The 27,456-nt window shown below is 40.2% G+C and overlaps 1 protein-coding gene across 2 annotated transcripts in view; it reads left to right on the top strand.

The window, feature by feature from the left end:
• The window catches only part of tln2b (talin 2b), a 136,383-nt gene that overhangs the window by 106,524 nt on the left and 2,403 nt on the right, over positions 1 to 27,456 (top strand). For both annotated transcript variants that reach the window (XM_088996139.1, XM_088996138.1), the window contains exons 41-56: positions 1,094 to 1,240; positions 1,381 to 1,482; positions 2,987 to 3,106; positions 3,604 to 3,750; positions 7,777 to 7,943; positions 9,056 to 9,239; positions 11,070 to 11,195; positions 12,848 to 12,964; positions 13,116 to 13,301; positions 14,260 to 14,367; positions 17,348 to 17,453; positions 18,546 to 18,670; positions 22,332 to 22,457; positions 23,547 to 23,609; positions 23,693 to 23,875; positions 24,726 to 24,851. In XM_088996139.1, the coding sequence (XP_088852265.1) occupies positions 1,094 to 1,240; positions 1,381 to 1,482; positions 2,987 to 3,106; positions 3,604 to 3,750; positions 7,777 to 7,943; positions 9,056 to 9,239; positions 11,070 to 11,195; positions 12,848 to 12,964; positions 13,116 to 13,301; positions 14,260 to 14,367; positions 17,348 to 17,453; positions 18,546 to 18,670; positions 22,332 to 22,457; positions 23,547 to 23,609; positions 23,693 to 23,875; positions 24,726 to 24,851 (2,133 nt within the window). The remainder of the gene's footprint in view (positions 1 to 1,093; positions 1,241 to 1,380; positions 1,483 to 2,986; positions 3,107 to 3,603; positions 3,751 to 7,776; positions 7,944 to 9,055; positions 9,240 to 11,069; positions 11,196 to 12,847; positions 12,965 to 13,115; positions 13,302 to 14,259; positions 14,368 to 17,347; positions 17,454 to 18,545; positions 18,671 to 22,331; positions 22,458 to 23,546; positions 23,610 to 23,692; positions 23,876 to 24,725; positions 24,852 to 27,456) is intronic.

Raw genomic sequence — 27,456 nt, 5'->3', positions numbered from 1 at the left:
GCTGCGAATTGGACATTTTCAGAAAGTCCCGCCCCCAGTTCGTGACGTCACGCCAAGACGTCTTGCATTGCTGGAGAATCAAAACAATGGCTTCAGATTCGGAGAATATGCTTTCTTGTTACACATCCAGTTATGAATATGATTCAAATAGTTCTGAAGAGGAGAGCATACATGTTTGCAATCAATTAAAAAATTTATTCCGTGCCATTTTGAGGCAACATTGGGGGGGAAATGTCTCACTCAAAAAGAGGCAGAAAATGGCCACCAAACTTCTGTGAGGAATGAATCGGCCCGTTTCAACAGGCTGATAAATTCCTTACATGGAGCTTGGACACCCTCTTCTGGCTCTTCCTGCTGCAACACGAGGTTTTCAGACCAAACAAGCATTGACATGATGGAAGGACTGCTACAATGTGTCCCTTTTTTTGGTCAGGGGCGTTCCTTCAGTGACGTCACGTACAGACTCGTCACCCACTCAAAAACAAGACTTCCTGAATATTCAGCACGAGTCTTAAAACGTAAGATATAGCTATATGCGGTGGAATCTTTGTAAAATACGCTCAGTAGAAGTCATTTGAAGCCATTTTACAAATTATGGACACAACTTGTCCGAAGACGTCGGTTGTCCTTTAACCATATTTACAATTTTAGATGCAACTGGATAAAATAAAAAAGAAATTAGAAGAACAGTGCCCTTTCTTTCAAGAAATCCTCTACTTTTTAGGATGGCCACACACTGCACAATGTTAGTCAAGAAATTCACAGTTTGCTACAGAAAGAGTATTTCCTTGACAATATTTGGGGATATATTGAAGATTGGACTTGATTTTATTTAATTGAATGGACCATTCACCCAAGATCATTAACAAGGTCACATGTGATCACATTTTTTTACCATCAACTTCACTTATTTCATCCGCAAGTCATATGAGATTGTAAATATGGTATTGTTGTAAACATTTTTTTCACCTTTGTGAAAAGTTATTGTGCATTTGATGTGCTGTTTTGAACCTCTAATGTAAAAGTGCCTAAAAAGAGTCTTCCAACTTATTAGAGCGACAGAATACGAATGTTTGGTTTTAATCATTCCCAGGCGTCGCACACCCACGATGCGATCTCCGAAGCAGCCCAGCTGATGAAAGAGGCGGTGGATGACATCATGGTGACGCTGAATGAGGCGGCCAGCGAGGGGGGCATGGTTGGGGGCATGGTAGAATCCATTGCCGAGGCCATGGGCAAGGTGAGAAGTCCATTTCGCCTGCTGCCCTTATTCCCAATCCCATTTGTCAGAGTAATTTCACAGCGGGTGTTCTCCAAATGAGTTCTTGTCTTTGACTCGAGACACTCTGTCATTTGTCTTCATGAAACTAATCTCCATAGCTGGATGAAGGAACGCCTCCTGAACCTGAAGGCTCCTTCGTGGATTACCAGACAACGATGGTGAAGTTCTCCAAGGCCATTGCCATCACGGCCCAGGAGATGGTGAGCTCTTTTTAACTCATTCACTGCCAGACAAGTGCAAAAAAACTGGACTGTCTTCTTTCATCAGAAAAAAAGAGTTAATTCTTAAATTATATGGGTCTGGAGTTAAATGAGTTTGAAATGAGGGAGGCTGTCCAAAATACAATACATATGCTATACATACATCTTGGTTTATGTAGTGCTTTAACAACAGCTGAAGGGAAAAACACTGCCAGAGGCCATGGCCAGCGCTGTATTGGCACCCAAACAAGAAAAAACAAAACCCAAACATTCAATGTAACATAAGAAACCTTAGACTCTCTTCTTATTTCATAAATTATATCAAAAGTCAAAAAAGTCAGTCAGCTTTATTGTCAAATACTGTAAGCTAATATGCATGACATACAGCACAGATGAAATTACTGTCCTCTCGATTTTATATGGATCCGGAGTTATATGAGCTTGAAATGAGGGTGGCCGTCCAAAATATAATGCAATACATGCTTATTGGTTTAGATAGCGTTTTAACAACTACAACTCATTCACTGCCAGACATGTGCAAAAATGTGTCCAGTCCAGTGCCAGGGTTTTTGTCATTGTCACTTGAATTCCAGCACCTACAGAATATATAAAGTTTTATAAGTACATAAACATTCAATGCAGCGCTAAAAACCTTAGACTCTCTTCTTTCATCAGAAAAAAATAATTCCTCAATTATATGGGTTTGGAGTTATATGAGCTTGAAATGAGAGCGTCTGTCCAATTTATTATGCAATACATATACGTATATCTGTCACGGTTTGCGAGGTGGTGATGGCGGGTTCGGATCCCAAAAAGCAGGCAGGAGGGAGCAGGAGGTTGTTTGACAAATTGTATTAAAATAAAGGTCAGCAGTAACAAAATGTAAAACATCAAAATGATCTGAATGGGAAAAAATACAAAGTAGCGAAAGAAAACCAAGTGTAAAAGTCCGCCAAGGTTAAACAAACACGTACACGATGCATGCAGCAAACAAGCAGCAAACAAACAATGAATCGGCACCGGATGATCGTGCCAGGTGTCCTTTTAAGTGTCATTGATTATAACGACCAGCACCTGCGAGGCTGCCGGCAGGGCTGACGTCGCTACCCGCTGGTCGCCAATCTGATCGGGACGACCAGCACCTGTGCAGGTGCAGGCGGGGCCGACAGCGCCCCCCGTTGGTCGCCAACCAGATCATGACAATATCGGTTTATATACTGTGGCGCTTTAGCAACAGCTGAAGCTAGAACAAAGCGCTAACATGGAAAAATTGGAAATTCTACCCCCTTGTGAAAAGGAAAAAACATTGCCAGAGGCCATGGGTGGCACATTATTGGCACCTAAACAAGAAAAAAACCCCAAAACCTGAACAGATTTGGGAATGGCGCTTTACGTCATGTTTTCAATTCCCAAATAAATTTGTGATTGGCAGTGATTGAGTTAATGGTGTAGCTTCACAGACGTTCATTAGCTAATGATGTTCCCTTTACCCCGCTCTTACCAGATGACCAAATCAGTGACCTGCCCCGAAGAGCTTGGCGGCCTTGCCTCTCAGGCAACAGTGGACTACGGGCAGCTTGCACACCAAGGACGCCTCGCTGCAGCCACCGCCGAGCATGACGAGGTCAAAGGGCATTATATCTCTCCACAGGGGCGGGGGTTATGAGTATTTGCTCCAAAATATCACTTTTGAGTAACGTCTGTTAGAACCCAAAATGCTTTCAAATGCCGATGAAGGCCGTTATTTACTCTGTGATAGAATTCTCTATCTTTCAGATCAAAGTCAAAGCTCCTCCCACATCTGTCACTCGAGAGCACCCCCACAATCATTGCTTTAAAGTTTCCTCTGTTTTCAGGAAAACCGTGTCTGGGAACATCACGCTAATAAGCTCACAGCTCTTATCAGTAACTTGTACATAACATGCTGCTGGTTACCATAGCGACACATTACCTCGACAAATCAAAGCCTATAGTGACACTTACAAAAGAGCACCCACCCACCCATGTATCTCAGACAGATTTCTTTATCACATGTTTGACTCTCCTTCACAGATGATGTGCAAGTGCTAAAAAAGTTTAGCACTTATTTGAATGGGAGCCAATGACTGGTTGTCCTTTCAGGTTGGTTTCCAGATCAGAACACGCATCCAGGAGTTGGGTCATGGCTGTATCTACCTAGTCCAGAAAGCTGGAGCCCTCCAGCTCAGCCCTACAGACAGCTTTTCCAAAAGAGAGCTCATCGAGTGTGCACGTGCAGTCACCGAGAAGGTAGGTGACTATAACTACATCCTGGAGACAATCTACAACATAAAATCAGGGTCAGTTGCATTTCCCCTTTATCTTCAGAGCTCATCACTCGGTTGTTGGTCGTGTCACGTCACCACGAAAACAAAAAGACATGTTGTGAAATTCATTCAACACTGGATTCACATTGTAGTGAATACACAGGTGTCAAAGTCAAGGCCCGGGGGCCAAATCCGGCCTGCCACATCATTTTATTTGGTCCGCGAAAGCAAATCAAGCATGTCAAGTGCCATGATGCTTGCTAAAGTCCGAACCATCCGTATGTCAATCACAATAAGTCTTTATTCTTGACTTCAGATTTGAAAACGAGTTACAGTGATACCTCAACTTACGAACTTAATTGTTTCCCAGAAAGTGTGTGAGGCGAAAAGTTCAACTGCCAAACATTTATTTCCCATAAGAAACCATTAAAAATTAGGAAAATCCTTTTCCAGGTCCCCATAAAACATAATTTTCTACTAAATAAGCCTTAAAACTACACAAAATATACATTATTTTATGTATAATAACGTTGCTCTTGTGTTGTAATTAAAGAAAGTAAACTGTTATCAGAGTGAAGTTGCCGTGCTTTCTTGGCAATAATACCCTCACTCACACGGTTTCCTGCTAGCTGCTTTTTGATAATCCAAATCAACAGAAGTTTTTCAACCTCTTCTATTGCCCGAGACCGTTGCTTAGACAACACAGAAACACCCTTAGCCCTACGTAGCAATGGTCAATTTAGCATACTGGTACTGGGACGCGAAGTCACACAAACGCACACCTCGTTCGTGTTTTTTGATGATCTCCTTCTTCTGCTCGACCGTAATTTTCTTTTGTGTCCGCTTTGGCTGAACACGAGCCTGTGGTGGGGTCTTTTTCGTTCCCAAAAAAGCAAAAGTATCCACTCGATAGCAAACCACGTATGCACCCAGAGAAAGAGGGTGTGGAAAAGTAGTCCGGCAGCCACGGTGGCATTGTTCGACCATGTTGTTTGGTGTTATTCCGCCGAAAACTAGTCCACCAGCCATTGTGGCGCGCCATGTGTTTCCCGCAAACCAGTTCGTATGCCATGATTATATTCTCCTAAATTTAATGTTCGTAAGGGGAAAGGTTTGTGAGCTAAAGCGTTTGTAAACCGAGGTATCACTGTATTTATTAATTCAGTCACTTGGGTGCTGATAAAGCGCTGGCCATGGCTTCTGGCAATGTTGTTTCTTTTCCGCGAGAGGGCAGCATTTCCCTTTTTTCCATGTTAGCGCTTTGTTCCAGCTTCGGCTGTTGTAAAAGCACTATATAAACCAATATGTATGTATTGCATTGTATTTTGGACAGCTTCCCTCATTTCAAGTTCATATAACTTCAGACCCATATAATTTAGGAATTAACTCTTTTTTTTGATGAAAGAAGAGAGTCTAAGGTTTCTAACGCTGTATTGAATGTTTATGTAGTCCTAAAACTCAATAATCTGTGGATCCTAGTATTTGAGTGACAATGACAAAAACCCTGGCACTAGAGTGGACACATTTTTGCACGTCTGGCAGTGACTGAGTTAATGTGCGCGCTCAATATGTAATACAGTATGTGGAGGGCATTAAACATTCTAATGGGTTCCTCAATTTCATAATGGACCCTGAGAGGAAACTGCAAGTACAACGTGCCCCGTGACAAAAAATTAGTTTGACACCCATGCAGTAGAACTCTCAAAACTTGCTTCTCACTTTAGTTTTTTAGTCCTCAGTTGTAGTCCTCAGTTGTAGACCACTGCAAATGTGTTTAATAGTCCCTTGAAGACCTTTCTGACAAGGTCACTCAAAACCAACATTATTTTGATTCTGATACATATCTTTTATCTATTTATTATATATCTATTTATCTATTTTATGTTATTTTTCTGCCGAGAGAAGGAAAGTTTCCCCCTCGGCTGATGTTACGTGTCTCGGAAATTTAATGAAAGTCAATCTGGTAGTTAATGCAAATGATTTACTTTTGTTATTGCGGTGATATATGACGCTTCACGTGAAACTGTCTGCTCTTTATATCATCTGGCAAGTAAGTAATAAAGTTGGCCTTAATCTTGTCAAAGGTTAGCAGAATATAAATGTGAGATGTTATTTTGGGTGATAATAAAGGATTTTACCGCAGCGATAATGCAGGTCATTAAAGCAAAGTTATTCTGGGCTGCTACGTACTGAATAGTAATTATACTGCGTCCCTGTTATGACCCTCGCAATGACAAGCTATGCCAGTCACACATTGCTAATTCTATTCCACTGGAAGACTGTGATTTCATTCAACGCGCTTACCCGATTCGATTAATTTGAAGTTTCACACTCGCTGATTTGAATCTTGTGCCTCCTTCAAAAATTCCTCTCGAGACTCTCGATTCCCACCGATGCTTGTTGTGATGTTTGGCTCATCAGCTTTGATTATATTGGACTCCGATTTCAAGCATGTTTAACCTTGCATCCAGTTCACCCCGAAACAATATTGTTAAGTATTTGCTAAATTGTTCAAACCATTAGAAGCTTGATCGGTCATCAAATAAAATCATACGAAGAGAAGCTAAAAGCACTCTTAAATCACAGGCATGGCACGGTTCAAGTAGGAGGACTTCATTGCAGATACTGCAGCGCACCAAGCAACAGTCTACGTAGAAATTGCACTGCACTCCAAGATGGTTCGTGATGTGCAGCAAAATATTTCCAATGTAAAAAACGTGTCAAAACGTGCAAAGGTTGAAAAACGCTATAAAACACTCGTGTCAAACTCAAGGCCCGAGGGCAAGACCTGGCCCGCCAGGTCATTTTGTGTGGCCCACCATAGCAAAGTGTTTGTAAAACTTGATAAAATCTTTTCCAAAATATTGGATTGGATGAGCCTTTATTAGTCTCACAGTGGACAAATTTCCATTTTACAGCAGCAAAGGTTCGAAAGTAGGAGGAAAGGAATTGAAGAAGTAGAAAAACAAACCAGTAGTAGCAGTAAATGCAGTCGTTTTCGCGGCACCATCTTGAAGTCTAAACAACAAAAAACTAAATAAATAATGTGACACAACACAAAAGACATAGACAGTCATTCAATCTTAAGCACTTTCTATGAAGTAGTTCGAGATGAAAGAGGAGAGGATCAAAGCGTCCTTTTCACCTGTGGATCAGGGACGTCGTAGTGAAATGTGCACATCTGCTACAAGCTAAATGTTGAAGGCAAACACGAAACTGTAGCATCCGTTGATGAAAACAGACTGTCTCACATCTCCTGTCCCACATAAATCCGCTTCAATTCCAAGTTGCGACAGTTCCACATAAGCACCTTTCTTCTTATCACGGGCTCCTCAAGCCTATTTCATCATGGGTATTAATACCATTCTCTCATTACTGATATTGTTGACTGTATTTTCCACTTTCATAGTTCAAATTAAAAGTTTACTAGTTTTGAAATTACTCAAATCAATCAAAATAGTTCAATAGATCAATTGTTGTTCAAGTGAAGGATCAACAGGCTAAAAAAATAAAAATATTGCGAAATCTCAACGTTATTTACTACACGACAATGTCATATTTCGGAAACGGATTTTGCACATGGTTTGCTGTCGCAAGCCACATAAAATGACCTGGTGTGCCGGATCTGGCCCCTGGGCCTTGTGTTAGACACCTGCGTTTTAAAGAATACATAAATATACTATGAATCACTCGATGAAAAGGTTTCTTCAGCCGTCATCTGTCTGTACTTCTTTCAAATAAGTACAGATGACGGCTGAAGAAACCTTTTCATCGATGGACCACTCCTGTACGACTGAGAGCTTACACAGACTATGAATCACTGTGATTTTATGTACAAGAAATGCACACTTTGCATCACGATGAATAGATTGACAGATGGATGGAGGCACATTTGTTTCTGCCGCAGCCTTAGCGTCTGACTGGACTAAATTCTAGAATTGTAATAATGAATATCAAATGAAATATTCTCTAATTGCTCTGCAGTGATAAAATGCTTTTTGTGTCGCAGGTGTCTTTGGTACTGTCGGCGCTGCAAGCGGGCAACAAAGGCACCCAGGCATGCATCACAGCAGCAAGTGCCGTTTCGGGCATCATCGCTGACCTGGATACGACCATTATGTTCGCCTCGGCGGGAACACTGAACCCTGAGAATGAGGAGTCCTTTGCTGACCACAGGTATCTGTGACTAGCGCATATTCATCATTGTAATAAGAACTCACAGTAGATTTTTTGAAAAGGATTCAAACAATGAGATTGCATCTATTGTTATTTTCTCTGTAACTGCCAGTCCTCGTATTGTGTAATCAACTACAAAGGAAAGTGACAACTGATGTTGGTTACGACAAATATCACCTTGATTTCAAAGAGCATATTCCTAAATGCGGTGGATAGCCGTGGATTTCGTATAGCCTCCAGTAGTGCTACGTCTGAATCAATCCCGATTGAAAAAGGTGTGGTATGATTTACTACAAGTCTACTAGAGGGTACCATTAGCCAGGAAATAATTGATCGACCTGTCCATCTTTTCTTGAAAAGTCCATCTTGAAAATGGCTTTAACAGTAAATCTCCAACCAAATCAATTTCTTCTCCTGCTTCAGCCATTGTGGGTTGACAAAACTGCCATTAAAACAACAAAATATATTTGCTTATACAGCTCGCTATGATACTGTGCTTGCACTGGCCAATATGCTCTTGTCACTAGCGGCTTGTGGTAAGAGCAAACTATGATTGGCTAGTGACTACTGGTGCCTTGCATGCTGGGTCCGATAGGACAGTAATTTCATCTGTGCTGTATGTCATGCATATTAGCATATTTGACAATAAAACTGACTTTGACTTTTTTTTTTAACTTTGACTAGCCAAACATAGTTTCCGAAAACTCTGACGTCTGTACCAGACATTGGTACCACTTTTGAGTTGAAATCTGAGTCGAAATCTGATTGGTTAGAGCAACAGTGTGTTCGACACATTTGATGCGACAGGGCCCACACAAATGATTGTGAAGGCGTCCAGGTAGATTTCTGACCTTGACAACAAATAGTGGCTGAAATGTGATTGGTTAAATGTTTAAATATGAAAAACACACATCTGGAAGGCAGCACAAGAGGGGGAAAGTAATGAAAGAATGATGAAAGACAATTTGGAATGATTTAAAAAGAATTCATGGACAAATATCATTAACATCAGTCTGTGATTGAAGTATTTTTAGGCCGAGAGATAAGGCTTAACAGTCCTTGACGGTCCGCCACTGCCTGAATGTAATGACCGCTGACACCTCTTGTCCCAGGGAAAACATTTTAAAAACGGCCAAGGCCCTGGTGGAGGATACCAAGCTGCTGGTAGCCGGAGCAGCATCCAGCCAAGAAAAATTGGCCCAGGCTGCCCAATCCTCAGCTAAGACCATCACCCAACTCACGGAGGTGGTCAAACTTGGAGCGACGAGCATGGGTTCTGAGGACCCTGAAACACAGGTAACTCAGAAAGCATGTCAATTTACTTCATTTGATATCATTGCACAAATATGGACAAAGGAGTTGGAAAGCTAATGTACTTTGCTTTGTCCTCTGCTCTCAAATTTAATAATAATAATACATTTCATTTATAATCGCCTTTCAAAACGCTCAAGGACACTTTTCAGTCACAGGATAGGTTTTTCTACTTAATGCTTCTGGCAAGAACACACTGTAACCTCGCAAAAAAATCAGTCCGATTCACCCCATGACGGATGCAATACATATGTCACCAAAAAAAAATATATATATATATATATATATATATATATATATAAAAAAGTAAAGATGACACCAGAGTAAGGAACACAAGATCTGGCAGGGAGTGAAGAGGTGGTCTTGTGTCACGAGAAAAAGTAAGTGATTGACCAAAACTTAAACTTTGTTCAAAGAACTTAACTGATTCACTGCCATTCCTGATTTTTTTTTTTTTTTTTTTTTTTGAGAATTGAAAGGGATGATGTGGAACGGCATTCCCAAATTTGTTCGCTTTTTTGTTGTTATTATTTTTTGCAGGGGGGGGGGGCGATAAACAACCGGTCAGACATCTCCCAATATTTTTCCCATTCACGAGGGGGCAGCATTTGACTTTTGTCCATGTTAGCGCTTTGTTCCAGCTTCAGCTGTTGTTAAAGCACGATTTAAATAAATATGTATTGTATTGCATTGTATTTTGTACAGCCGCTGCCATTTCAAACTCAGATAACTCCAGACCCATGTTGTCACAATTTGCAAGGTGGTGATGGTTGTGGACCCCGAAAAAGCAGGCAGGGGGAAGGAGAAAGATGTATTTGACAAACTGAAATAAATAAAGTCGGAGTGAACAAAATCTCAAACAACAACAAAAACGTCCAAAGTAGCAAACAAAACCATGACTAAAACCAGACAAGGTGAAACAAACCTGTGTCCTGGAATTTGAGTGAAAATGACAAAAACCCTGGCACTGGACTGGACACATTTTTTGCACATGTCTGGCAGTGAATGAGTTAAAAGTTACATTGAGGAAGTTTCTTACGCTGGGTTGTCCAATGCACCAATAGCGATTGTGAGAGTCGTGAAAGACGACTTTAACGGTGTCGCTTTGGATGACTTCAACGGACAGTTGAAGTCAGCAGGGTGTATTTGACAAACAGTTTTAAATCGAGTCGGCAGGAACAAAATCTCAAACAACAAAGTCATCAAAACAAAAAGGTCCAAAATAGCAAACAAAACCATGAGTAAAACATGACAAGGTGAAACAAACATGACAGGGTGAAACGAACAATGACCCGACCCTAATCTGAATGATTAAAACAACACCTGTGCAGCTGCAGGCGGAGCCATATAGTGCCACCCGGTGGTCGCCAACCGAAACATGACACATATAAACTTAGGAAATAACTGTTTCTTTCTGATGGAAGAAGAGAATCTAAGGTTTATGATGCTGAATTGAATGTTTATGTAGTCCTAAAACTCAATATTCTGTGCAATTTGAGTGAAAATGACAAAAACCCTAGCACTGGAGTGGAAACATTTTTGAACATCATCTGGCAGTGAATCAGTGAATAATCATGTATTTTTTTAATTAATAAAAATAACAAACAACCAGATAAACTAACAAAGGATGCTAAGCAACAGTCTGCCAGGGGCCTCAATACTCCATTAACATACAACTTCATCCTCTTGCTCTTGTAAAGGGAATGCTAAATGCTACATGAGGAAATCCTGTCCCGAGGCTAACACTGATGAGCCTGAGCTCCCCCCCACCCCATCTGCCGTTGTTATTTATTGATCCCAGCTTCATCTCCTCAGGTGGTTCTGATCAACGCGGTGCGCGACGTGGCCAAAGCACTGGCCGAACTCATCAGCGCCACCAAGTGTGCCGCAGGCAAACCTGCCGACGACCCGTCCATGTATCAGCTGAAAGGCGCCGCCAAGGTAAAAACTGCTATCCATTTCCAGCTATTTTATCTGTACTTAATATTCATCAGAATCAGAATTATCTTTCTTGCCAAGCATGTAGAACACACAAGGAATGTGTCACCGGTAGAACATGCTGCACTAGTATCATCTTTAAAAAAATTGCAAAGAGGCACGATACAGTTATATTTGGGTTACTGTTTAGAGAGTTAATGGTGACGGGGAAGAAGCTGTTCAAAGGACAACCAACACCATTTCTTTGTTTCCTAACTGACATTAGAAAGACGTTTTATAGCATCTAACATTCCCAAAACACGCAGGCTGATATTTTTACTTAATGCAAAGCACCCAATAAAAATGAGTTAAAGCTTCCCAAAACTACTTCAACATGACCTCGGAAATGGCGAGTTTCAGAAGGTCCCGCCCCCTTATTCATGGCGTCACGCCAGGACGTCTTGCCTTGCTCTAGAATCAAAACAATGGCTTTAGATTCGGAGAAGATGCTTTCTTGTTACTCATCCAGTTATGAATATGATTCAAATAGTTCGAAAGAGGAAAGCGTAAATGTTTGTGATCGATTAAAGAAGTACTTCCGTATCAATTTGAGCCATCAGGACTCCAATTTAGCGTCCCAGAAAAATGCACAAGATGGCGCCTAAGCTCCGTTGGAAATGGGCTGATTTATCAGCTGGGTATTTGTGTCAACTAGTATTAAATAGTAGTCTTGGTGCAACACACAACGATTCACCATCGCGTTATTTATGTTTTCCTTCTAATTTTGCCATCAACATGAAGTTTTCAGACCAAACAAAATCCACCACCACCTTTTAACGTCACTTTTTGTTTTTTTAACTGACACCAGAAAAACGTTTTAGAGCATCTAAAATACCCAAAACACACAGTATGATATTTTAGTCAAATGCAAAACACCAATAAAAATGACTTAGTGTCCAAAATCTGCAAAAAATTGAGCTGCGAATTGGGCATTTTCAGAAAGTCCCGTCCCCAGTTCGTGACGTCACGCAAGACGTCTTGCATTGCTGGAGAATAAAAACAATGGCTTCAGATTCTGAGAATATGCTTTCTTGTTACACATCCAGTTATGAATATGATTCAAATAGTTCTGAAGAGGAAAGCATACATGTTTGCAATCGATTAAAGAATTTACTCCGTGTCATTTTGAGGCAAACGGGCGGGGGGAATGTCTCACCCAAAAAGAGGCAAGAAAATGGCCACAGAGCTGTGAGGAATGAATCAGCCTGTTTCCACAGGCTGATACATTCCTTCCATGGAGGCTGGACTCCCTCTGCTGGTGGCTTTTGGATGTAACACACGGTTTAAAAAAACAGTACATCAAAATACATTGACGTGATGGAAATACGCTACAATGCGTCTTTTTTACGTCAGGGGGCGTTCCTTTTCTGACGTCACGTGAGGACTTGTCACCAACTCAAAAACAAGACTTCCTGAATGTTCAAAGCGAGTCTTAAAACGTAAAATATAGCTATATGCGGTGGAATCTTGTTAAAATACGCCCAGTAGAAGTCATTTGAAGCCATTTTACAAATTATGGACACAACTTGTCCGAAGACGTCGGTTGTCCTTTCAGGAGAAAGAGCGCCACCTCCTGGTATGACTGCCTCACTCGCTTGACTGGCTTTATTTGGCAGGTCATGGTCACCAACGTGACGTCTCTTCTGAAAACGGTGAAGGCAGTGGAGGATGAAGCCACTCGCGGGACGAGGGCACTGGAGGCCACCATTGAGTTTATCAAGCAGGAGTTGACAGTAAGATGGCCTGACGGGGCGGATTTTTTTATTTTTTTATTTTTTGTGGTGATGAACCGAAGCTTCACATTCAAGCTAACAGTTGAATCCTGCTCTCTGCATATATTTCAAATTTCACACAAGAGTATTTCTAATGTGTCTCCCATCGCAGGTGTTCCTGTCAAAGGACGTCCCGGATAAATCCACCACACCTGAGGAGTTTATACGCATGACAAAGGGTATCACCATGGCGACAGCGAAAGCTGTCGCCGCCGGCAACTCGGCTCAGCAAGAGGACGTGATCGCCATGGCCAACCTGAGCCGCAAATCTGTTTCTGATATGCTGACAGCCTGCAAGGTTATAAACCAAAGGAGACCTTTTACGCACACACACACACACACACACACACAAATACTACGTCAACTACTACTACTATTACCAACAATGACATGCTGCAAAGTTCTGTAAAATATTACTTCTGATTTAAAACTACTGAAAAAAAAATCCACATTTTCCTCTTGATATTTTCAGCCTAAGCGACATAATAATAATATATTTCATTTATAAGCGCCTTTAAAAACTCTCAAGGTCATTTTACAGACACAGTTTTTCTGTGGGTGAGCAGCGGCAGCCACACGCGCCAGCGTTCACTCAACCCGGAAGTAACTCAAATGGATAGAAGGCTAGCTAGCTCATAGATAGCAACCTAGTCACCTAGATAGCCAGATAGCTATACAGTGAACCCTCGTTTATCGTGGGAGATATGTTCCAAAAATAGCCCGCGATAGGTGAAATCTGCGAAGTACAACATAGTCAGTTTTTTTTATTTACAAAGCAAAACTGTACATACTTCAGAATGAAACAAAAAATAAAACCTCTTTTTTAATAGTTTAAAGAACGGTGTTGTAAAACAATGTTTTGCTCATGAGCAGAATGCTCCATGAGCTGTTCAAAGCCCGTGTGTTTGATTTGATTCTGCTTTGTTTGCAGTGTTGTTTACAGTGTTGTTTATTTTGCTTTGTTTGTTTGCACATTTGCATGCCATTTATTTAAAAAAAAGTTTTTCCCCCCCAAAAAAATCTGCGATGCACTGAAGCCGCGAAGTAGCGAGGGATCACTGTATAGCTAATAGATAACCCGCTAGATAACCAGCTAGCCAGCTAGATAGGTAATAAATAGCTAACAGATTGCTATTAGACAGCAAAAAAGATAGCGAGCTAGGAAGCCATACCACTGGGATGCCATTTATTTTGTTCTCCTTGAAATTCCCAGAATCCTTGATTGTCTCTCTCTCTCTCTCTCTCTCACTCTTCAGAAAGCGGCACACCACCCAGAAGTGAGCGAGGACGTGAAAAGCAAAGCCCTCCAATATGGCTCCGAATGCACCACTGGATATGTCAACCTTTTAGAACAAGTCCTCCAGGTTGGATTGCGATTGTCACACTTGAAGTTTGGATGTACTGGACTTTACTGGCTGATTTAGATGACAAGTGGGCCTTTGATGCGTTCTGTGGCTCACATTTCGCAGATATAAGTCGAAATGTAGCGTTTGTGGAAATGGAGTTCCAGTCGTATTGATCCATCTCGGAGGAGGACAATTTATCATTTGTTGGCGACTGACATGACAGTTGCGAATGGGCTGAGGTAACGGCCAATTACGGTCCACCTGTTTTCTGTGTTTGGCCATGTGACCTTCTCAAAGGGAGGCGCAATTTGCCGTCACCTGAATCTTGAGGCACTGTGAAGTTATTTTGAGAGCACGTGGCACATGTGCACCCCCACTTTCCTCAAACTCCAATGTGGGGGGAAAAATAAAGGGGTGGATTTTGCTGCCATGTTTATATTAGACAAATGTACCATATTTTCTGCATCTGTTTAAGCTCTCAGTCGTACAGGAGTGGTCCATCGATGAAAATGTTTCTTCAGCCGTTATCTGTACCTCTTCAAAGAAGTACAGACGTATTTTCTGCACTGTAACATGCACCTAAAAAACATGTTTTCTTCAAAAGCTGACCATGTGCTTTGTAATCCAGTGCACCTTATACAGTGATACCTCGGTTTACGAACGTTACATTTATGAAAATGTTACCTTGGCATACAAACTTTTTTTGTACACCGAGCTGCCTCAATGAGTGATGTGTCGTTCACGAACGAGCCCGTTCTTCTCACAACAAAATTGCAGTCGACTGTTTTTGTCCTCTATTTCCCGCCCCCAGTCTTCGGTTAAAGCCATGTGATTGGTCAAGAACGTCGCAGTGAGGGGAGGTGGTTTAAACATTAAAGAGATAGGCAGACGACAGTCAGAGAGTTTCAACTTTGATCATTCAAAGACAGAGTGTAGACTGCAAGGTTAAAATATCCCATCAATCAGGCGCCACAAATAACCTGCACAAGCCATCTGTCCACGTGATGCAAAAGGCTATCAACCCAGCTAAACAGAACACAATTGATGAGGAACTAGGTAAAATTATCACAGAGAAAGCACCTGCAAGGGATCATTCCTCAAGATGGTGAAAGAAAAAGGTTACGTTTGTCATCAGGTGTTTAATGCTGATGGAACCGGCCACTCCATTACATCAAGCCATCAACGACAATCACAAAGGTAAATAAAACGACTTTATTACACAGTACAGTTTATTTCTTTAATTATAATACCATAGCACATTTATTATACACAAAATAAGGTATATTTTGTGTAGTTTTAAGGCTTAGAAAATTAGAAAGTAAAAAATTGTGTTTTATGGGGACCTGGGAACGGATTATTCTTATTTTAATGGTTTCCTATGGAAAATTTATTTTTTGGATACACACTTTTTGTCTTACACACTCTGTCTGGGTACCAGTTAAGTTTGTAAGCCAAGGTATCACTGTACTGTATATGGAAAAAAATGTTCAAATATGTCATTTGCTGAAGGTGCGCCTTATAGTCCAGAAAATAGTAGTATTCATCAGAATATTAAGAGGAATTCGGCCACATAGAACGTATAATTGTCAGGAATATTTTTTTCTCTATTGTTTTAGTCCACATGGTTTACAAGAATATCAAGAAATTCAAATAGGAATTTCCAAAACAGTCCCCAGTCAGCTTGATAACTTGAGTGATGTTGCTAAATGAACTCATTCACTGGCAGACGATGTGCAAAAATGTGTCCTTTCCGGTGCCAGGGTTTTTATCATTGTCACTTGAATTCCAGGACCCACAGAATGTTGAGTTTTAGGACTTCATAAACATTCAATACAGCGTAAAAAACCTTAGACTCTCTTCTTTCAATCAGAAAAAAAGGTATTTCCTAAATTGTATGGATCTGGAGTTACATGATCTTGAATTGAGGGCGGCTGTCCAAAATATAATGCCACACATGCATATTGGTTTATATAGCGCTTTAACAACAGCTGAAGCTGGAACAAAACGCTAACATGGAAAAAAGGGAAATGCTGTCCCCTTGTGGATGAAAAAACAAATCACAAAAAACTAAACCCGAACTAATTTGACAATGGTGCTCTACGTCGTATTTTCTATTCAATTTGTGAATGGCAGTGAATGAGTTCAAGTGCGCTGCTTATTCGATGCTAACAATTGCTGTTCACCTCGTCAGCATATGTTTTGCTCTTTACATTTGTAAAGGTTTGGGGGATTTAATGCAGAAGTCTCAAAAGCAACTTGTGGTGTTATTGACTCGTATAAGTCATTCATATACAGTGAGACCTCAACTTACAAACACCTTATCTAACAAACTTTTCATCTTACAAACTTCAAATTTCTGAAAATTAAACCTTATAATAAGCACTATTTTCATAATACACACCCACCACGGCTGGCGGAGTGATCTTCGGCGGAAGCACACGACCAAACAGCACCAGAGGTTAAGTTACCAACAGTCCTTATGGAAGGTGACTCTCCTTCCATAAGCCATCAACGACCATCAAAAAGGTAAATAAAACTTTATTTTACAGCACCGTTTATTTCTTTAATTACAGTCCTCATGTAATGCGCCTCTCTTTCCAAACAGCAATTCCGTTTGACCTTCGACCTCCAACGCCATTCCATCAAGCCATCAATGACCATCAGAAATGCAAATAATGCAATGCAATACAATGCAGTGTATTTCTTTCATTACAATACAATAGTACATTTATTATACATAGAATAAGGTATGTTGTGTGTAGTTTTAAGGCTTATTCAGTTGAAAAGTATATTTTATGGAAACCCGGGAATGGATTTTTCCCATTTTAATGGTTTCCGATGGGAATTTTTTTTCTGAGATACACACTTTTCGCCTTACACACTCTGTCTGGGAACCAATTAAGTTTGTAAATTGAGGTCTCACTGTATTGGAATGAATATAGCGGTAATCCTATTTTTATGTGATTTGTATTTCTGCTCATATGTACGGCATCCTCAGGTGTTGCAGAGGCCCACATCAGAGCAAAAGCATCAACTGGCCATCCATTCCAAGCACGTGGCGGCATGTGTGACGGAGCTCATCCAGACAGCAGAGGCCATGAAAGGTGAGGCCGGCTGCAGACATACGTGCTGCACGCTTACACGACGCCACAATTGTAGCGTTTCATCATCCAGCTGTTTTGTTTCCACTTCAGGATGTGTAATCTTGTGTGTGACGGTGAGACATTATCGACACGGCGAGACAAATCTGCTCAAAAGATTCCCATTATGAATTCAATTTCATCAACAAGATTGCAGAGATGTATGTGATTAACTTGAAGGAGCGCTAAATCCATCTGCAGCTGAATAATTTTGCTCAGAGTACGAGATGCGCCGCAATCCCTTCAGAGTCGAGTCACGACAATCAAATTTGAATTTTTGAGATTGGACCAAACATTGTTTGCGCTGCAAAATTTGCTCCAAATTAAGCTCAGCTGTGATGATGATGACACAAATATGTTAGCCGCGCTGCTGCGTCTTGACAGCAGAAATTGATGATGTCTGAATGAGAATTCAATTTCACCGTGTACGCCGAGAGACGCGCTGGGGCTATCGTCTTGATCTTTCGATAACATCCCATGTGCTTTCTTTTTTTTTCTCTCTCATGCCGCCTCAGATGGAGGTAAGTGTTTTGTTTCCCCGGATCGGCTTTCATAGGAACTGAAGGGGGTCGAGGAATATAGACGGCTGGAAAGGTGTAGGGGGAAGGGAAGGTGGTGCGCAGGGCAGGGCAGGGCAGATTTCCCTTGAGTTCATCGTCATCTTGGAAAACATGTTCCCATCTGCCTTAGCAAGCTGTTCCCAAAGTGCTGTGTTTTATTGACCTCTGCAACAAAAACAAAAAGAAAGGGGGGGGGGGGGGGGGGGTAGGCATCAAAAAGTGAATTGCTTATTTTTATTTTGAATCAGAATCAGAATCAGAATCATCTTTATTGCCAAGTATGTAGGACACACAAGGAATTTGTTTCCGGTAGAACACGCTGCACTAGTATCGTTGTCAAAAAAACTGCTAAGTGGCACTATACAGTTCCATTTTGGCTACTGTTGAAAATTTTGAACACCTAAAGTCGAGCATTGGTTGTTGATTGTGGTAAACAAAAAACATGTGTGTTTGTTTTTTGCAAGTCAAAGAGAAACATGTGCCGGTTGCCTTTCAGGGTCAGAGTGCGTAGACCCAGAGGACCCCACGGTCATCGCAGAGAGCGAGCTTCTCGGAGCAGCGGCGTCCATTGAAGCTGCCGCCAAGAAACTCGAGCAACTGAAGCCCAGAGCCAAGCCCAAGGTAGATGTGCCCTTCTCACCCCTTTTCACCCACGCACACTGGTAACCACATTATTTATTTATTTATTTATTTATTTTTTATTTATTTATTTATCTATTTATTTGTCTATTTATATATTTTTTTTATCAATTTAGTTAGTTAAGTAGTTAGTCGGTCAGTCAGTTAGTTAGTTATTGTATATTATTTGGGGCTATTTATTTATTTTGTGTATTTGTTTGTATGTGTTTGTTTATTTTATTTATGGATTATTTATTTATTGTTTAAAATGTATTTAATAGTTATTTATTAGTTATTTATTTATTTGTTCTCTTTTTATTTATTTATTTTGTGTGTTGTTTATGTGTATTTATTAGTTTTGTATTTTTGTATTAGTTATGTATTTTTTTATTTTTTTTATTGTATTTATTTTTTGTGTGTATATTTGTTTATTTGTTGTTTATTTATATGTTTTTCTGGTGTCTGTTTATTTTTGGATATATTTATTTTTTTAGTTATGTATTTTGCGTATTTGTTTTGTGTATTTATTTATTCATTTGTTATTTATTTGTTTTCTGGCATTTTATTAATTTATTTTGTGTATGTTTGTTCAAGCATTTTATTTATTTCTTAGGTATTTTTGTTTATTTATTCTTTATTTATTTATTTATTTTGTGTGCGACTATTTATTTATTTATTTTGTGTGTGACTAATTTTTTTGTGTGTTTGACTATTTATTTATTTATTTATTTATTTTTTTTTCATAATCATCGGGCAGCCTTGTTGCCCCATGGTATGAAAAGGTGACACCGTCTTCTCCCTTTCCCGTGCCGCTATCTGGCTTATCGCTGCAGATGAATGTTTCTTTGTTCCGGCCCGCACAGCTGGTCCTCTGTAAACTTTTTTGGACTTTAATATTTTGAGCTCCGTTGCCAGGAGACGCCATTACCCCATAGGGTCCTCCGAGCTTAATTTGAACTTGGTTTAAAAAGTCTTTCGTGACCCTTTTTTTTCATCAATGACAGGGCCTCGGTCTGATTAAATGAGTTTCCTTTTTTGTTTTATTGCAGTGTTTCTCATTTAATACCCTTAAAGGACAACCGACGTCACTTTTTTGTATGTTAACTGACATCAGAAAAACGTTTTATAGCATCTAAAATACCCAAAACACGCAGTATATTTTTATTCAAATGCAAAACACCAATAAAAATGACTTCAAGTGTCCAAAATCTGCAAAAAATGGAGCTGCGAATTGGGCATTTTCAGAAAGTCCCGCCCCCTTTTGTGACGTCACGCCAAGACGTCTTGAATTGCTTGAGAATCAAAACAATGGCTTCAGATTCGGAGAATATGCTTTCTTGTTAGACATCCAGTTATGAATATGATTCAAATAGTTCTGAAGAGGAAAGCATACATGTTTGCAATCGATGAAAGAGTTTATTCCATGCAATTTTGAGGCAACATTGGGGAGAAACGATCACCAGAAAAGAAGCACAAAATGGCGACCTCCAGTGGCCACCTCCGTTTCCACAGGCTGATAAATTCCTTATATGGAGCTTGGACGCCCTCTTCTGGGGGCTTTTGGGTGCAACACAAGGTTTTCAGACCAAACTGCAGCAAAATACATTGACATGATGGTAGGACTGCTACAATGTGTCTTTTTTTCGGTCAGGGGGCGTTCCTTTAGTGACGTCACGTACGGACTCGTCACCAACTCAAAAACAAGACTTCCTGAATATTCAGCACGAGTCTTAAAACGTAAAATATAGCTATATGCGGTGTAATCTTTGTAAAATACGCTCAGTAGAAGTCATTTGAAGACATTTTACAAATTATGGACACAACTTGTCCGGAGGCGTCGGTTGTCCTTTAAAATGAGTGTCGGCCGTGCTTGGGTATTGCCGACTTAACTGGTTGGGGAAATAGATGAGAGATGATTAAATCCTGTTGTTTATTTGGGATGCGCCACATCATGATTGTGTATTTCATTTGGGGGGGGGGGGGCATTTTAATCCTCTATGCATCTCAAATTGTGTTTTCCTACTTCCCTTAACCTCTCCCAGTGCACTCAGTAATTGTCAGATCGACCTCCTGTCTGTGTCATGAGAAACATCGCATATTTAGGTCAGCCCACGTTTAATAAAAAAACGTAATTCTCCATCTCAGTCTATTGCCATAAGGGCATTTATTACCAGGTCTCTGCATTTTTTATGGGGGTGTTCTATGAAAAGCAGATTAGTGAGAATGCTTTTCCCCTCTTGTAGATGTCAGTGCCTCCCTCTAGTGATCTCATTTGATGCATGCAAAAAAAAAATGGCAAGGGAAACACCGCTAGTCGTTTCCCCCAATTTAATCCCCTACTCTTGATTGTCCTTTCAAATCAAGATAATGTTGTCATTGAATTGGAATCCTTCTAATGGATATGCATGTTAGTTCACGCCGAACGCTTCTGTGCTGAGGCAGAACTAATCAACCGGCAATTCCTGCGTCATTTCAAGAGCAAACGACGCCATAAAATCGCGCCCCAATTTCATTGCAGTGTCGCTCCCATCAAACCTTTTTAATCCTCTTTTCTCCCTCTCCTCATCCATCGTCATATAGTGAGGAGAACGGGGGGGTTGGTTCTCCCACCCTGGCATGCATGTCTCCTTCCCAAGCCCCTCTCAGAGCCTTTGTAGACCTGGAGGTCTTTTTTTGCAGGGCTCTGTCTGATATGTTTGATATATTAGGTTGTTATTCAATCCAACTATGTATCAAACATATTCCTACAGTGTCCCGCCATGTCTCCTGCCACCTGTGCACAATCATGTGACCCTTTCCTTGACTGTTGCTCAACTGGTAGTGGTTCGTTCAAGTCTTGCGCTGTGATTGGTATTGGTATTCGCAATCAATGGCGGAGCGCCGTTCCCAAATTTGTTTGCGTTTTGTTTTTTTCTTGTGGGGGAGTGGGTGCGTTTCAAGCTTCGGTCAGACCTCTAGCAATGTTTTGCGCTCCCATGAGGGGGCAGCATTTCCCTTTTTTCCATGTTAGCGCTTTGTTCCAGCTTCAGCTATATAAACCAATATGTATGTCTTGCATTGTATTTTGGACAGCTGCCCTCATTTCAAGCTCATATAACTATGGACCCATATAATTTAGGAATTAACTTTTTTTTTTTTCTAATGAAAGAGAGTCTAAGGTTTCTTACGCTGTATTGATTGTTTATGTCGTCCTAACTCTCAATGTTGTGTGGGTCAGACTATTTAAGTGAAAATGACAAAAACCCTGGCACTTGAGTGGACGCATTTTTACACGTCGTCTGGCAGTGAATGAGTTAAGGACAATGAGGTTCAGGCTGAATTCACTTATTTTTAGAATTGCGGGGAGATTTTTAATAAATTTAGTATCAGAGGTATGATGAATAGCCTGCTGTACAACGTGGTGTCCACGCTGGGTCAATGCACAAATATGTTTTCAAATGTAGCTTTATATAGCCATTTGGAATCCATATTGATAGGTAGGTGGAGTAAATAATAATATACTTCATTTATATGCGGCTTAAAAAACTCACAAGGACACTTTACAGTCATTACTATTTACTATTTTGATCTCACTGTAAATTTTAATGTTGGTCTGTGTCATGTTTTTGGAAAGTACTTGTACAATGAGATATCTCTGTCTGAATGTATTTTTTTAAACCTCCAGCAGGCTGACGAGACGCTGGATTTCGAAGAGCAGATTCTTGAAGCAGCCAAGTCCATCGCAGCAGCGACTAGCGCTCTTGTCAAGTCAGCGTCAGCAGCCCAGAGAGAGCTGGTGGCACAGGGCAAGGTCAGTTGAATGTCACTCACAAGTTTCAAAATCGCTGATGTTAACGTAATGTGGGAGCATCTGTCTCAAACCAGTGTTTCCAAACCTTTTTAAAGCTAAAATGTGTCTCGAGCAATGGTCCCCAATCTCTGGCCCGCGGACCAGTATCGGTCCGTGGTCATTTGGCACCGGACCGTGTCGAACAAATAAAGAATTTACATTATTTGCAATATGTGTTATATGTGATGCACATGTTCCACACCAGATCAAAACGATAGCGTGTCTCTGAATGGATTAACACAATATTAATTTCAATTTCCAGCAGTTGAGTGGCCCATTTTCCCCCACACACTCTAGTCATTGCTCTGAAGTAACGGTGGTCCGTGTGTGAAAGGTTTCCTCTCTTCACTTCTTTTTATTTATCTATTTATCCAGTTATCTATGGAGCTTGCTATCTGACTATCTAGCTAACTATCTAGCTGGCTATCTACCTGGATACCTAGCCAGCTAGCTATTTTCTATTTGTTTGCTATCTAGCTAGCTAACTGTTAGAACTAGTTATATACACATCCTAAAAACATCTAATGTTATTTTACGACCCGACACTATCTATTAGCTATATACTAGCCAGCTAACTAGCTATCTATTTGCTATCTACTAGCTAGCTAGCAAGCTTTCTAGCTATTTGAGTTACTTCCGGGTTGAGTATTAATTATTAATTTTTAATTATTATTATTATTATTATTATTATTATTATTATTATTATTATTATTATTATTATTATTGCCATTCCCGAATTTATTCCGATAAAGCCCTGGTCAGACCTGGCAATGTTGTTCCCTCCCATGAGGGGGCAGTATTTACCTTCAATGAGGATAACTCCAGACCTATATCACTTCGGATTTTTTTTTCTGATGAAAGATGAGAGTCTAAGGTTTCTAACGCTGTATTGAATGTTTATGTAGTCCTAAAACTCAATATTATGTGGGTCCTACAATTTAAGTGAAGATGACAAAAACCCTGGCACTGGAGTGGACACATTGCACATCGTCTGGCAGTCAATGAGTTTATAGTGTTTGAGCATCACTGGTTTACTACCCGCAATTTCAGGTTGGATCCATTTTAGCCAATGCAGTGGACGACGGCCAGTGGTCGCAAGGACTCATATCCGCTGTGAGTGTTGTCGTTTGACTGTCAATCATACAAAACTACAGAACCTATCATAGACGATCTTTTTGCACGTCACTCTGCGTTAGGCCCGCATGGTTGCCGCGGCCACTAGTAACCTGTGCGAAGCGGCCAATGCGTCCGTGCAGGGCCACGCCAGCGAGGAGAAACTCATTTGTTCAGCCAAGCAGGTGGCAGCTTCCACGGCTCAGCTGCTGGTGGCCTGCAAAGTGAAGGCGGACCAGGATTCCGAGGCCATGAAGAGACTACAGGTAGGACAATCCTGCGACAAAGCTTGGAGACACCTCCGGACAAGTTGTGTCCGTAATTTATAAAATCACTTCAAATGACTTCTACTGAGCGTATTTTACAAAGATTCCACAGCATATAGCTATATTTTACGTTTTAAGACTCGCGCTGAATATTCAGGAAGTCTTGTTTTCGAATCGATGACGATGCCTGACGAGACGTCACATCTGGAACACCCCTGACCGAGAAAGCGACACACAATGCATTTTGGGTATGGTCTGAAAAGTTCGTGTTGATGGTGAAATTAGAAGGAAAAAACAAATAACTCGATGGTGAATCGTTGTGTGCTGCACCAAGACGACTATTTGATACTAGTTGACACAAATTCCCAGCAGACAAATCAGCCTGTTTCCAAGGGCGCTTGGGTGCCATCTTGTGCATTTTCTGGGCGCTATATTGGAGTCCAGACGCCTCAAAATGAGACGGAAGGACATCTTTAATCGATTGCAAACATGTATGCTTTCCTCTTCAGAACTATTTGAATTATATTCATAACTGGATGAGTAACAGGAAAGCATCTTCTCCGAATCTGAAGCCATTGTTTTGATTCTCGAGCAAGGCAAGACGTCCTGGCGTGACGTCACGAACAAGGGGGAAACTCGCAATTCCCATTTCCCCATTTCCCATTTCAATGACACTTTAAGTCATTTTTATTTGTATTTTGCATTTGACTAAAGATATCAGCCTGCGTATTTTGGGTAATTTAGATGCTATAAAGCGTTTTTCTGATGTCAGTTAGGAAACAAAAAAATGGTGTCGGTTGTCCTTTAAGGGTGTGCGTACAAATTCTGGCATGTGTTCTTTTCTTTAAAGGCTGCTGGAAACGCAGTGAAGAGAGCCTCTGACAACCTGGTGAAGGCGGCCCAGAAAGCGGCATTTGATAAAACAGAGGATGACAGTGTGGTTGTGAAGACCAAATTTGTTGGAGGCATCGCTCAGGTATTCCAAGATACATATTGGTATTATATATTCTTGTCAAGGTTATTGCAGTCAGCAAAAAACAACAATATTTCGGAAAAAAACATTTTGTAGACAAAAAAAGTGGGAAAAAAAGTGAAATGGATTCCCCAAAACAATATTTTAAACTGCTTTTAAGAGACGAACTGAAACTGTTATAACACGCTTATACAATCACTAATTAGAGTGAAATTATTTATATATTTTGATAATGCTGCTCTGTAGTAAGGACAGACAGTTGTTTGATCATTTTAAGTATACAGTGATACCTCAGCTTAGGAACTTCATTGGTTCCCAGAATGTGTGTGTAAGGCGAAAAGTGTGTCTTCCAAACATTAATTTCCCATAAGAAACCATTGCAAATGAGAATAATCCGTTTCCAGGTCCCCATGAAACATAATTTCCTACTAAATAAGCCTTGCAACTACACTAAATATACCTTATTTTATGTATGATAAATGTGCTATTGTATTGTATTTAAAGAAATAAACTGTACTTTATAATAAAGTCGTTTTATTTACCTATGTGATGGTCGTTGATATCGTTGCCTCTTGATGATATCCGAGTGAGGTTGCCGTGCTTTCTCTGCGATAATACCCTCACTCACACGGTCCCCTGCTAGCTGCTTTTCGTTAATCTAAATCAACCGAAGTTTTTTAACCTCTTCTATTGCCTGAGACCATTGCTTAGACAAGAACAGAAACACTGTTAGCCACACACTGAGCATACTGGTACTGGGATGCGAAAAGGCGAAAAGTTCGTTAGCTAAAGCATTCGTACCACTGTATCACTGGTTCTCGTATCACAGGTATCACTGTATTTTAATATGTCTGATGTATTTTAGTACACAATAATGAGTGATAAATTTGTATATTGCATTCATCAAATGCTCTGTATGTTTAAAAAAATGCTAAAACTAATAAAAATGAAATGAAAATGAAGAATTGACCAAATTAATTAATTAAACACATAAATAAATAAAATAAAACACAAATGAATGAATAAAACACAAATGAATAAATAAAACACAAATAAATAAATATAAATAAAGAAACAAACACAAAATAGTCTTATCAACAAATAAATAAATAAATAAATATGTGAATAGATAAATAAATAAATAAATAAATAAATAAATAAATAAATAAATAGTAACAATCTCCCTCCAAGGACAAATTAACCTCAATCTGATGTCAAAATGATGTCAGTACTAATTGGAATCGATGAAAAGGTTTCTTCAGCCATCATTTGTACTTCTTTGAAGATGTCGGACGTTTCGCTTCTTCTCCGAGATGCTTCGTCAGTGAACAAAAGTCTTGTGCTGGTAATTTTGGCCCTATGTATATCCCTACTGTCCAGACCTCATCACTAAATCGCCATGGTGGGGTGAGGTTCAATTGGGATTGTTCGTACAATAGGCTTAGTTATGCTGATGAAGTGAAACAATAGCAAATGGGGCAATCAGGCTATTCGTAGACCTCATACTCAGGCAGAACAATTGAATCAGTCAGGACCAGAGAAGTAATCAGTGTAGCAGCAGGGGATAGTCCTCTGCTCCCCCCAACCTGAGAGCAGGGACCAATCAAAGCAAAGTCCGGCACCGCCACGTCTGGACAGTAGGGATATATATACATATAGGGCCGAAATTACCAGCACAAAACTTTAGTTCGCTGACGAAGAATCTTGGATAAGAAGCGAAACGTCTGACACCTTCAAAGAAGTACAGATGACGGCTGAAGAAACCTTTTCATCGATGGACCATTCCTGTACATCTGAGAGCTGACACACACGTACTAATTGGAATGATAAAATAAGAAACTCTTTGAAAACTGACGCTTATGTTATACAGCTTTTGACTTTGACTTTTTTGACATTTTAGGGCTGCGAGACACTCATGAAGTACATGATGTATCGATAAATGGTCATAATTTTAATCATCAGTCTGTTGCCATCTGAATGTTTGATGAAAAGAATGGGCATTTTGCCGCTTGATATCTATCGTTCTCAATTACATGAAATTAACAAAACCGTTTTTTTGTTTTTTGTTTTGGTTTACGACGGTACGAACAGATGAGGTTCGGAGGTTACGAACTGTGCAGAATGAACCAGATTATTTTCTACAACGTAGTATGTGGTCATAAGGCACAAGAGGGAACGCTGAGTACCCAATGTGCTTACTGTTTTTCATTTGTTTTATCAGTGTTCCCGCAAATCCGGCAAAATAGTATTCAGAGAATACATTAATATCAAAGGATGGTCTTCGGATAGTTGGCATTTAAATGTCTCAAACTGTTAAAAACATGTTGGTATGATTGTATAAAGATGTTACAATTGTCACAAAAAAAAAACATTAGCACATGCTAACATTGCTCGATCACTATCATCCGAGCAGACGTTATTTCAAACACTGGGATAAGGCGCAGTCCCATCTTCAGAAGAAAATCCAGGCTTTTGGGTGCGCCTTATACACCACAAAATACATCGATGAAAAGGTTTCTTCAGCCGTCATCTGTACTTCTTTGAAGGTGTCGGACGTTTCGCTTCTTATCCAAGAAGCTTCGTCAGCAAACTAAAGTCTTACTGGTAG

The sequence above is a fragment of the Hippocampus bargibanti genome, linkage group LG05 (assembly GCF_051943395.1).
Source record: "Hippocampus bargibanti isolate YZ-2025 linkage group LG05, ASM5194339v1, whole genome shotgun sequence".
In the NCBI taxonomy this organism is placed as follows: Eukaryota; Metazoa; Chordata; class Actinopteri; order Syngnathiformes; family Syngnathidae; genus Hippocampus; species Hippocampus bargibanti.
This window is presented reverse-complemented; position numbering and strand designations above follow the sequence as displayed.